The sequence below is a fragment of the Heterodontus francisci genome, chromosome 13, assembly GCF_036365525.1.
Source record: "Heterodontus francisci isolate sHetFra1 chromosome 13, sHetFra1.hap1, whole genome shotgun sequence".
NCBI classification, from domain to species: Eukaryota; Metazoa; Chordata; class Chondrichthyes; order Heterodontiformes; family Heterodontidae; genus Heterodontus; species Heterodontus francisci.
The window spans coordinates 25,910,533-25,924,149 of NC_090383.1; the positions used below are offsets into that span (position 1 = coordinate 25,910,533).

The 13,617-nt window shown below is 45.4% G+C and overlaps 1 protein-coding gene across 6 annotated transcripts in view; it reads left to right on the forward strand.

Annotated features, from left to right (window-relative positions):
- map4k3a (mitogen-activated protein kinase kinase kinase kinase 3a) overlaps positions 1-13,617 on the forward strand; it is a 316,653-nt gene that overhangs the window by 151,742 nt on the left and 151,294 nt on the right. For all 6 annotated transcript variants that reach the window (XM_068044552.1, XM_068044553.1, XM_068044555.1 and 3 more), the window contains exon 9: positions 7,633-7,764. In XM_068044552.1, the coding sequence (XP_067900653.1) occupies positions 7,633-7,764 (132 nt within the window). The remainder of the gene's footprint in view (positions 1-7,632; positions 7,765-13,617) is intronic.

A 13,617-nucleotide genomic window follows, 5' to 3' on the forward strand; every position in this document is an offset into this window, starting at 1 on the left:
GATGTTGGTTGAGGAATAAATGTTGGTCAAGATACTGGGAGAACTCTCCTGATCTTTGAATACTGCCATGGGATCTTTTACATCCACCTGAACAGGCAAACTGGCCTTCATTTTTAAAAGACCTATTGCCTGTTCTGTTCAATATTCTCTGCAAAACCCAAATTGATCTTTCCCAAGACATTGTTCAACTTTTGCTCTTTGAAATAATCTGCGCATAATCTTTGAGGTATGTGGAATCGAACTGATGGTGTAAAACTAGTCATGTTTACTAGAATTTAGCCTTTTTCCCAGAGGTATCGTGATTATCCTTTTGGTATTTCAAGGAATATTCTGAAAATGGGTGGTGGAGATGGAGACCAAGTTAGGTAGCACATCCCTGTGGAAGTGGGATGGCCTTTTTCCTGGAGCTGCATTTTTTTCATATGCTTTTATTTCTTTTCTCTAATTCCCAAGGTGTCGTAGAGGGCACATGTGAACCAGGTGATATTCATTCTTTTACCATAAATTGTCAGATTGGTTGTCAATGATGATAACCATCCTTAATTCTGCATGCAGGCCTGGCTATAGCAGTGATCGGGATGGAGGGTGGGGAGGAGAACAAGAAAGGGATTCTGCACCCACAGCCAGAATATTTTCACCTGCTCATGTGATTATTAAATGTTTTGGACCAAGTTCTTACCATGGTATCTGAAATCTTGCACAATTGAAAGAAAACTTCATTAACTGTCTTATAATGTCAACTATTAAAATTTTGTGCAGCCGGATCTTCTGTTACCACACGCGAGGTTCACTTTATATTGTAGAATATCTGCATTGTGTTTGAGTCAGATCTGAAGACTAGTTGTATTTATGTGCATGTGGCTGTCATTCGCAGTTGCCCATGAACCATCAGAGGTGGGCATGAGATTAGGTTAATTCTCAAGACAAACTCTGGGTTTTTCCCCAAGATGATGTTTGTTTTATTTGAGTAATTGTACCTTCTCTTTATGCATTGCCAGATAAGATTGTAGGTTTCACTATTTCGATGCGCATGGAGCATTTTTTCTTGGTCCATCACACTTGGAATTTTATGCAGTCTTGGCAGTTAGTTATGTTGTAGAACATTCTGTTTGGTAACTTTGTGACATAGCCAGGTGGATAGTGGAGCATTTGCTTCACATTACTATTTAGTTAAGCATTGGATGTGTGATACCCCTCACATTGGTCTTTACATTTGTTCAACTTTTAGCAAGTTTTTTGGCAGATCTTTTTAGGAGCAGCAGTTGTTGTATCTTTCTAAAGTGATAAAGTTTCTACAGTGTTAGGGAGTTGTCTGAATGACAAAGAAAGATTAACGACCTTGTAAGGTCTTCCTTAATCATTAAATGATAGCATCTGTCACACTCCAGAGTCTCCCTCTACCAACCCCTCGGGCCTTGCTGGCTCATTTGTTTTATTTTTATTTTTTATTTCCAAAATATACTTTATTCATAAAAATCTGTAAAAAAAAAAAAAAAAATACATTACCAAACAGTTTCAAACAGCACCAAGTCAAAAATTACAAACAGTGCAAAGGTGATCAGTTTCCTTCAATACAATCATGAGTTGCTTCACAACCCTTCCATTTCATTTGTCATGCCATATGCATTTTTACATTTTACAGCACACAGAATTTTCCCGATACAGTTAGAGGGGTTTCCCATGGATCCAGCCCCTCAGTTCAGCTTGGTGGGGGGACCTTACACAGTGGTCTTTCCCCATTGAGCCTTTGCGGCGGCTGCCCCAAGCTTTAGTGCGTCCCTCTGCACGTAGTCCTGGACCTTGGAATGTGCCAGTCTGCAACATTTGGTCGTGGACAACTCTTTGCAGCTGGAAGACTAGCAAGTTTAGGGCAGACCAAAGGGCGTCTTTCACCGAACTGATAGTCCTCCAGCAGCAGTTGATGTTTGCCTTGGTGTGCGTCCCTGGGAACAGCCCATAGAGCACAGACTCCTGTGTTACAGAGCTGCTTGGGATGAACCTCGACAAACACCACTGCATCTCTTTCCACACCTGCTTTGCAAAGACACATTCCAGAAGGAAGTGGGCAACTGTCTCTTCCCCACCACAGCCACCGCAGGGGCATTGTGCGGAGGGGGTGAGACTTCGGGCATGCAGGAAGGATCTGACGGGGAGGGCTCTTCTCACCACCAGCCAAGCTACATCTTGGTGCTTGTTTGAAAGTTCTGGTGATGAGGCATTCCGCCAAATGACTTTGACGGTCTGCTCGGGGAACCATCCGACAGGATCCACCATCTCCTTTTCCCGAAGGGCCTTGAGGACATTCCGTGCAGACCACTGCCTGATGGATTGGTGGTCAAAGGTGTTTTCCCGCAGAAACTGCTCCACAAAGGATAGGTGGTACGGCACGGTCCAACTGGATGGAGCGTTCAGCGGCAATGTGACCAGGCCCATTCTTCGCAACACCGGGGACAGATAGAACCTCCCCACGTAGTGACACTTGGAGTTTGCGTACTGGAGGTCCACATCCAGCTTGATGCAGCAGCACACGAAGGTGGCCATCAGGATGAGGGCGACGTTGGGTACATTTTTCCCGCCCTTATCCAGAGGTTTGAATACCTTGTCCCTCCGGACCCGGTCCATTTTAGATCCCCAGATGAAGCGGAAAATGGCTCGGGTGACCACCACAGTGCAGGAGTGGGGTATGGGCCAGACCTGCGCCACGTACGGCAACAACGTGAGCGCCTCGCACCTGATGACCAGGTTCTTGCCCACAATGGAGAGAGATCGCTGCCCCCACATTCTCAGCTTGTGTTGTACCTTGGCTACTCGCTCCTCCCAGGATCTGGTGCATGGCCCCGCCCTTCCGAACCATATCCCCAGCACCTTTAGGTGGTCTGACCTGACGGTGAAGGGGACAAAGGATCGGTTAGCCCAGTTCCCAAAGAACATGGCCTCGCTCTTGCTGTGGTTAACTTTGGCTCCCGAGGCCAGTTCGAACTGGTCGCAGATGCTCATCAGTCTGCGCACGGACAGCGGATCCGAGCAGAAGACGGCGACGTCATCCATGTACAGGGAGGTTTTCACCTGAGTGCCTCCACTGCCTGGGATTGTCACCCCTCTTATGCTCGCATCCTTCCTAATAGACTCAGCAAAGGGTTCAATACAGCAAACAAACAAGACCGGGGAGAGAGGACAGCCCTGTCTGACTCCAGATTGGATTGGGAAACTTTCCGATTCCCACCCATTGATTGAGACTGCGCTACTGATGTTTGTGTAGAGCAGTTTGATCCAATTGCAGATTCCCTCCCCAAATGGCATTTTGGAAAGCACGTCCATCATGTAGGTGTGCGATATCCTGTCAAAAGTCTTCTCCTGGTCCAGGCTGATGAGGCAGGTGTCCACCCTCCCGTCCAATACATAGGCGATGGTATCCCTGAGTAGCGCGAGACTATCAGAGATCTTCCTGCCGGGTACAGTACAGGTCTGATCAGGGTGGATCACCGACTCCAGAGCAGACTTGACTCGGCTGGCTATGACGATGGACAGAATCTTGTCGTCAACATTAAGCAGTGAGATGGCTGCCAATTTCTGATTTCTGCCCTCTCCCCCTTCTGATTGTAGATGAGGGTGATGATGCCTTTCCTCATGGATTCTGACATGTTGCCGGCCAGGAGCATACTCACGTATACTTCCAGCAGGTCCGGGCTGACCTAGTCCCACAGGGCCGAGTGCAACTCAACTGGTAAGCCGTCGCTTACGGGAGTTTTACTCGTCTCGAAGGACTCAACGGCCTTTGTCAGCTCGTCCAGAGTTAGCGGCTTGTCCAGTCTCTCCCTCGTGCTGTCATCTAAGACCTCTGTGATAGATGACAGGAAGGACTGGGAGGCTCTGCTGTCTGTGGGCTTTGCGTCATACAGCCCAGCATAAAAGGATTTGCTGATCCTTAGTATGTCGGACTGCGAAGACGTCACAGAGCCATCCTCTTCCTTCAGGCTGCTGATAACAAAGCTCTCTCTGTGTACCTTTTGGAAGAAGTAACGCGAGCACGTCTCATCCTGCTCAATGGAGCGGACTCTGGACCGGAAGATGATCTTGGATGCCTCCGTGGCAAAGCGCGAGGCCTGCTGGCTCTTCACCTCTTGGAGGTCCTCCTTGACCTCGACCCCCATCGACTGCAGCCGGAGCAGATTTTGCATACTTTTCTGGAGTCGGGACATTTCTCTCTGTCTCTCTTTTTTGCCCTCTGAGCACCTTTGTGGATGAAGAACCTCCTGATGTTCTCCTTGATCACTTCCCACCAGTGAACTGGAGACTCAAAGAGGGGTTTCACGGTCCTCCAACCTTTGTAATCCCTTTTGAGTTCCTCAACGTTCCCTGGGGTCAGCAGTGTCACATTGAGCTTCACCCGCTGGTCGTCCTGTAAGTGACAGTCGGCCAGTAAGAGGCAGTGGTCGGAGAAGAACACTGGCTTGACGTCGGTGGATCCGACCGTGACAGCACGGGACACAAACAAGAAGTTAATCCTGGAACGGGCAGACCCGTCCGATCTTGACCATGTGTATCTGCGCTGCGCTCTGTCTGCAGGTTTGCTGAAGACGTCGTGCAGTTTGACATCTTTAATTGTTTCTATTAGGAATCTGGACGTAGTGTCCAGTTTGCTGTCGTCACTGCCGGATCGTCCAGCCGCACCGATGATGCAGTTGAAGTCACCGCCTAGGATGACCGGCCTGGACGTCGCCAGCAGCAGTGGGAGCTGCTGGAAGACGGTCAGCCGCTCGCTGCATTGTACCGGGGCGTACACGTTGATCAACCGGAGCGGAGCATTGTTGTACATCACGTCTGCTACGAGGAGGCGACCGCCCACCACCTCCTTAACTTTGGAGATGGTGAAGTTACTTCCCCGAACAGAATACCCAGGCCGGAGGAACGGCAATCATTACCCCCCGACCAGATTGATGGCCCGTGGGACCACCATCGCGACCACTGCCTGTAGGTGCTGAGGTGTGGTATTCCACACTCCTGCAGAAACAGTAGGTCGGCTTTGACCTTGGCGAGGTAATCCAAGGTTGAAACACATCGCGTAGTGGATTTAATGCTATGCACATTAATGGAAGCAATCCTTACACCCATTTTTTAAAAAGTTAGTTGTTGCTTCCCATACCATTTGTCCTTGCTAGTCCCAGTCCTTCGGGATGTTCCTGCATACCCATAGTGTACGCAAGCTGTTTCACATTAGTTGGGCTCAGAAACCCCTCCTGGTTTTTTATGCAGGGTTTGTTCCACTGGGGTGACATCAGGGGGGTCTTGTAGGCAGCACGGATTGGGTTGTCTTCTGCTGTTCCCCTCTGTTCCTCCTCGAAAACATCACTGCTGTCCGGCTTCCCGGAGCTGAGGTGCGCCAGACGTGTCTTTGCTCTCGGTGTCCCGGAGCTGGGATACGCTGGCCGTGTCGCTCGGTGTGGTGCTTTGGGGTTGGGGCACGCCGGGCCCATCAAAGTTTCCCGTGCCCGGGGCCTGGGGTGCTTTATCTTTCAGCTCCTTGGAGTTCTGCCGCCTCGTTCCAGCATTTCCTCGTCCAGTGAAGAGGAGTTGCTGTAGTCTATTTCAGAAGGTAGCCTCCTCTTGCCACTGGTTTGGGTGGTGGCGTGTTCCGCTTTTGGAGGTCTTTTCTTTGTGGTTTTCCTCTGGACCACTTGCCACTGACCAGTTTGTCCATCTGCTGCCTCCTCCTCCATTGATTCTGTCTGTGGAGGAGGGGTTTCCAGGTGCTGGGTCGCTGGTTTCAGCTGCCTCCCCTTTCTTCTCTTTCTCAGGTTGAAGTTCCTTACTGCGGAGAAGGTTGCTGCTCTCCTTTCGAACACCGGACGGCTTCGTCGAACCTTCTCCCGGCCTTTCCTTGGATCTTGCCGCCTGAGCATAACTGAGGCAGCGTTTGGGGCAGGTTTTGTAGAGATGGCCTGCCGCACCGCACAAGTTGCGACTCTTAGTCTGCTTACAGTCCTTGGTCTGATGGCCTTCCTCCTTGCAGTTCTTGCAAACAACCGTGCTGCAGTTTGCTGCCACGTGACCAGATTTGCCACAGGTGCGACAAGCTCTGGGCTGCCCAGCGTAGACCAAGAAGCCTCGACTTCCCCCGATAGCGAAGCTTGAGGGAGGGTGGATGATGGCTCCACTGGCATCGACCTTCAAGGTCCCCTTGACCTGCCGCTTGCTGGTCCAAATCCCAAAGGGGTCCTTGACATCAGTGCTGCTGCCGGCCACCTCGACGTACCTGGCGAGAAAGGTGAGTACATCCACCACCGAACATGGGGGTTGTGGAGGTGAATCGTCACCACCCGGTCCCGTTGTGTGCATAGGGAGGCTGTTTAAGCTTATCACCAACAGAGGGCTCTTGTTCAGCTCCAAGGCCTTTATACATTATGGGAGTATGAAGTGGTCACAAGACAAAAAGCTTTGATTCCCCAGAAGCAACAATCAAGTTGCGGGCGGCACAGTGGCGCAGTGGTTAGCACCGCAGCCTCACAGCTCCAGCGACCCGTGTTCAATTCTTGGTACTGCCTGTGTGGAGTTTGCAAGTTCTCCCTGATTCTGCGTGGGTTTCCTCCGGGTGCTCCGGTTTCCTCCCACATGCCAAAGACTTGCAGGTTGATAGGTTAATTGGCCATTATAAATTGCCCCTAGTATAGGTAGGTGGTAGGGAAATATAGTGACAGGTAGGGTTGTGGTCGGAACATGGGATTAGTGTAGGATTAGTATAAATGGGTGGTTGATGGTCGGCACAGACTCGGTGGGCCGAAGGGCCTGTTTCAGTGCTGTATCTCTTTATAAAAAAAAAAGTTCCTATGTTGTTTGAAGGATGTTATCATTTGAAGAATGCTGAATTCTCTACATAGCAGGTGATCTTATTTAATATTCTGCAAGCTTCACATTTCAGGAGTTCTGCCAAGTATGGATGCCCATCACGCAGAAAGATTCTTGGAAAGGTGTTTTTTTAATTAGATGCCATCCACATAACTCTATAAAATATCCATCTATGAGGGCTGTTGGTTTATTTTTCCTGCTGAAGAAAAGTCTTGTTGATACTCTTCATATTTTCTTGTTCAGTTATCAGACTGGGATTACATGCTTATCTAAATGGAGTTTCGTATGTCAATGAATATGGCAGCCATTACCATTGCCTCTTAGACAGATTTGCAGTGGGCCTTCCTGCCATATATCCAGCAAATTCATGCACATCTGAATCCTACTTTTGTAGGCGGTGTGCATCGTAAGAGTTGGCATGGCTGTGCAAAAACTTCTGCTTTTGCTCCCTTGTCTAATGGCCCTGTTCAGCCCAGTTGAGAGTTGATGACTCCATTGGCACTAATTGAAGTGGGTGACTAGCACACATTCACTTCAAACACCTTTACTTTGTTGACCAACACTAATGGAGCTGAATTTTCAAGAAGTACACAATTGACTGTAATTTTGTTAGTGACCATTATATAATTCATAACGGAAGGAAAGCTCCTGAGGCATTTTCAACTCCAAATACTACATGAAAAATGAGATCGGATGTGAGTGGTAAAATATTTTGATTTTATTTATATTTTGTGTGAAAATCTATAGGCAGAAGATCAATTTAAAGTGTGAACTTTATTTGTTCTCTAGGATGGCCCCTGAGGTTGCGGCTGTGGAGAGGAAAGGTGGATATAATCAACTGTGTGACATCTGGGCAGTTGGCATAACTGGTATTGAGCTAGCTGAGCTTCAGCCTCCAATGTTTGACTTGCATCCGATGAGGTAGGAACTGAAACAAGTCCTGTATTGTTGCTATTTTCCCATATAAAGACTTGCCCCCTCTTCACTGGCTGAATATTTTCAATTTCACAATACACCTTGAAGGGATGCAACGGCCACATAAGGAACTTGTTGAGTACCCTGATTTAGTGAGGTTGTAAACTCTGAAAATCATACTGAAAGAAAGATATAACCTCTGCAGTAATGCAAACTCAAGTTTTGTATTTTGCCTATAACACAATTGGTGCAGTGTTATTGAACTCTCTAAATAAATATGGTAAAGCCATTTTGCCAGTAGCAGTATTGCACCATTTAAGCTGCAATGTTTGTGATTATGATAAATGACAATTGCTGCATAGAATTTTATGAAGCAGTGCAAATGCATGTCATAGAAAGGTGTATTTCACAATGTGAAAACTGCTAAGATAATTCGTATAAAAACAAAATACTGTGGGTGCTGGAAATACACAGCAGGTCTGGCAGCATCCGTGGAGAGAAAAGCAGATGATTAGTATGGTTTATACATTTTTATATACATATATTTATTCTGCATACAGTAAATTGCCCACTACATCAGGCTGTGTTACAGTACCATGATTAGGTTGCACTGTTTTTTGCAGGGTAACAGCCACAGGGTACTGTTTGTCTGTTGGTGTCTACTGTACTCATAGTTTAATATATTTTAAAATGGAACCTTTTCAGGGCATTTACCCTGGTAAATAAAGTAGAGAGCTGTGCCACTGATGCTTTGAATGCTCCATGTTCATTTAGCATATGATTTATTATATAGTTTTATTCACATATCAGAAGCTTATCATTTTGAGTGAAATGAAGAATGAAAGCTTTCAGCATCATGAACCAGAAAAATTATTTTAATTTTGCTATATATGTTGGTATTATACATGGAACTATCAATATTTAACCTCGTGCATTTTTTTTTCAAATTACGCAATTCAGATTTCAGGAATGACATTTTAGTAAGAGTTACTGACCTGGGGAACTACAATATCATCAAATGACATACATCTTTGATTAGTTCTGAAAATGCATGAAACTTTTCAGTGACTGAGTGCTGCCTGATAAATCAATAAGTTATTGAACTAATCTGAGACTTGAAGGGATACATTTTCCTTTCTATAATGAGGCCAGTTTCAAGCTCATTTAAATCTAGGGACATGCTTTTCTGGAATGTGGTAAATCAACAAAATTCATCTTGAACTAACATATGTAATTCTTTCGTCAATTGTAGTACATTAATCTGGTCCCCTTCCTCCAAAAGGTTTATTTTGATTGCTCATTCGAAGCATATTATTCTGCTTACTGTTGAGTCAAGAATTAGTTGCTTTTCCTTTGAATGCTGCAACTGTGCTCGAGGTCAGCTTTAATACCCTAAGCCAGGGTAAAAAGTTCCGAATATAAGTTTTCTTTAGCTTATTTACCGTATCAATTGCCTCCATTGTTTTGGATTTATAATTTACTTTGAATGATAAGCTTGAACATACAGACCGTGAAAAAAATTGAAAATCGCATACAAATTATATAATAAACAAAATGGTAATATAATTGTCTGCCCTTAAAATGATCATCTATCTTTCTTTGGCCTCCTTATCTCGAGAGACAATGGGTAAGTGCCTGGAGGTGGTCAGTGGTGTGTGGAGCAGCGCCTGGAGTGGCTATAAAGGCCAAATCTAGAGTGACAGGCTCTTTCACAGGTGCTGCAGAAAAATTTGGTTGTCGGGGCTATTACATAGTTGGCTCTTCCCTTGCGCCTCTGTCTTTTTTCCTGCCAACTGCTAAGTCTCTTCGACTCGCCACGCTTTAGCCCCGCCTTTATGGCTGTCCGCCAGCTCTGGCGAACGCTGGCAACTGACTCCCACGACTTGTGATCAATGTCACAGGATTTCATGTCGCATTTGCAGACGTCTTTAAAGCGGAGACATGGACGGCCGGTGGGTCTGATACCAGTGGCGAGCTCGCTGTACAATGTGTCTTTGGGGATCCTGCCATCTTCCATGCGGCTCACATGGCCAAGCCATCTCAAGCGCCGTTGACTCAGTAGTGTGTACAAGCTGGGGATGTTGGCCGCCTCGAGGACTTCTGTGTTGGAGATACGGTCCTGCCACCTGATGCCAAGTATTCCCCGGAGGCAGCGAAGATGGAATGAATTGAGACGTCGCTCTTGGCTGACATACGTTGTCCAGGCCTCGCTGCCATAGAGCAAGGTACTGAGGACACAGGCTTGATACACTCGGACTTTTGTGTTCCGTGTCAGTGCGCCATTTTCCCACACTCTCTTGGCCAGTCTGGACATAGCAGTGGAAGCCTTTCCCATGCGCTTGTTGATTTCTGCATCTAGAGACAGGTTACTGGTGATAGTTGAGCCTAGGTAGGTGAACTCTTGAACCACTTCCAGACCGTGGTCGCCAATATTGATGGATGGAGCATTACTGACGTCCTGTCCCATGATGTTCGTTTTCTTGAGGCTGATGGTTAGGCCAAACTCATTGCAGGCAGCTGCAAACCTGTCGATGAGACTCTGCAGGCACTCTTCCGTGTGAGATGTTAAAGCAGCATCGTCAGCAAAGAGGAGTTCCCTGATGAGGACTTTCCGTTCTTTGGACTTCGCTCTTAGATGGGCAAGGTTGAACAACCTGCCCCCTGATCTTGTGTGGAGGAAAATTCCTTCTTCTGAAGACTTGAACGCATGTGAAAGCAGTAGGGAGAAGAAAATCCCAAAAAGTGTAGGTGCGAGAACACAGCCCTGTTTCACGCCACTCAGGATAGGAAAGGGGTTTGATGAAGAGCCACCATGTTGAATTGTGCCTTTCATATTGTCATGGAATGAGGTGATGATACTTAGTAGCTTTGGTGGACATCCGATCTTTTCTAGTAGTCTGAAGAGACCACGTCTGCTGACGAGGTCAAAGGCTTTGGTGAGATCAATGAAAGCAATGTCAAGGGGCATCTGTTGTTCGCGGCATTCCTCCTGTTTCTGACGAAGGGAGAACAGCATGTCAACGGTCGATCTCTCTGCACGAAAGCCACACTGCCTCAGGGTAGACGCGCTCGGCCAGCTTCTGGATCCTGTTTAGAGTGACTTGAGCAAAAACTTTCCCCACTATGCTGAGCAGGGAGATTCCACGGTAGTTGTTGCAGTCACCGCAGTCACCTTTGTTTTTATAGATCTTACTGCCTATATATTAGAAGTGTGCTTTTAGGCTACTAAGCAACTTGCAAATATGAACATTAGCCAGTCCTTTTTACAGATGATGAATAATGCAGGGTGTGCATCTTTTACTATCCTAATATGAGCAGACGAGATTATCAACTGTCCACAAGCATATTCACCAGATGATGCCAAGGTATAAAAGGCTAAATTAGGAAGCAAGGTTGCATAAAATTTGCTTGTATTTTAGGAATTTGAGAGGTTGAAGGACAGTCTGATAAAGGATTGTGGAATCTGGATCAATTGAAATTTTCAAGACTGATAGATTTTTAATGGTTAATGACATCAAAGGATGTGGAGAAAAGGTGGGTAAATGAAGTAGAGTGCAAATCAGCCCTGATTTAACTGAATGATGGAATAGGTTTGAAGGGCTGAATGACCTACTCCTGTTCCTATGTTCTTTACAAGCAATCCTGGGACTTGTGCAACAGGACAATTTTGGTCAAAATACTTTGAAATTACTTAATGGAACCTGTGTGTGGAAAGAAGAGCTTTGACTTAGTTGGAGAACTGTGCAATTCTGTTGAATGGCCTGAGAAGGCTAATGTTGTCAGCCTTTTATAACTTCACCAAAGCCTCATCTACCCAGCAACATGCAAACACAGATGCTATGACAGTGTTAAAACAATGTTCGTAGCTTCTTTGCACTTCTAGGAGTTGCATGCTGTGCAATTTCCTATTGAAACCAGATGTCATACAGAATAATGGATACTGATCAGTTTGAAATGTAAAGCACCAGCCTGGTGGTGTGGGTTCATCTGAATCAAGTCACTACTTATTTGGTTTGTCTTCCTTTATTCTATTGTAGACTTTAAAACTTTCCTGTCTCATAGATTGATTAATGGATTACTCCTGTCTTGATGCTACTGTTGTTACGGATAAGTTCAATATGTAATTTCCTACACTTACTGCACAGCATGCAATTTCATCTCGACAATTCTCCAGTGGCTTTAATCATTTCCGTTACCCCTTAAAGGTTTGGTAAACACTCTTTCCAATAGTTACTCTGAGCAATAAGATATCTCAATGTTCTACTACCCACAAGAATGCTCTGGTTGGTCGGTTTTTGACTGGTTTAAGATGAAAAATGATGCAACACAAACTCTAAATTTGGAGCATACGTTTGCCATGTTGAGGATATATCACTACCCTAACTAGGGGGAGGTGGTGGTGTAGTGGTAGCATCACTGGACTAGTAATTCAGAGCCCAGGCTAATGTTCTGGGGACAAAAGCAAGAAATGCTGGATTCACTCAGCAGGTCTGGCAGCATCTGTGGAAAGAGAAGCAGAGTTAACGTTTCGGGTCAGTGACCCTTCTTCGGAACTGACAAATATTAGAAAAGTCACAGATTATAAACAAGTGAGGTGGGGGTTGGGCGAGAGATAACAAAGGAGAAGATGCAGATTGGACCAGGCCACATAGCTGACCAAAAGGTCACGGAGCAAAGGCAAACAATATGTTAATGGTGTGTTGAAAGACAAAGCATTAGTACAGATTAGGTGTGAATATACTGAATATTGAACATCAGCAAGTGCAAACCTGAAGAAAAACAACCTGAAAAAAAATGTTCTGGGGACATGGGTTTGGATCCCACCATGGCAGATGGTGAAATTTGAATTCAATTAATAAATCTGGAATTAAAAGCTAGTTTAATGGTGACAGTTGTCAGTTGTTGTAAAAACCCAGCTGATTCACTAACGTCCTTTTAGGGAAGGAAATCTGCTATCCTTACCTGATCTGTCCACAGCAATGTGGTTGACTCTTAAAATGCCCACTGAAATTGCCTAGCAAGTCACTCAGTTCAGGGGCAGTTAGGGATGGGCAACAAATGTTGGCCTAGTCAACGACACCCACATCCCACACAATGAATAAAAAAAAATTCTGCTGACCATTCAAACTTAATCTGTTTTTGTGGCTACCATGAAAGCAGAAAGTGACAAGTGGGTATTAAATCCATTGCCTAATTTCTTTTTAGTTTCATCTTGCTGGGAAATAAATATTGTCTTGAAGTACAGTGGCATATTGAAGTCAAGTTAAACAAGTATCTACACATGCTTTACAGATTAATGAATCTTTTTCTATATTCCATTTATAGTTTACAATGAAAATGTGGAGGCCTGCATGGCAAGTTAGTTGTTTGCCCAGTATAGTGGCTGTTCTATGACATCAGGATTTCTTTAGGTGAAATAACCTCCGACATCATCTGTTGTACACCTAATATTGTGCTAAGAAGTACTCTACATTTATTATATTTTCTCTATCCCCCAAATGTCACTTGAACCTTCATGCCCTCCTCCCAATTCTCCCAGCGGAGAATAAAAATAAAGTTAGACTTGGTTTGCAACCTCCTCCCTTCAATCAAAAAAAGTTGAATATTTCCTCTGTTCCTGTTAGGGATACAAGAATTTAATTTAATACCACCCTCCTTCACCCCCAATGGAATTTGATACAATTGCATTAGAAATCTACAGGACTCCTGTGTGCTTCCTGTCTTCCATCAATATGTACCCTGATGAAAAATAAACTGCTTTTGGATCTGCATGAAAACTAGATGGCTGCATCCCCAAGTAGCATTCCAAAGCCCTTGCTGTGGCCTTTATGGGACATGAATTCAGGAGGAACAGCTAGG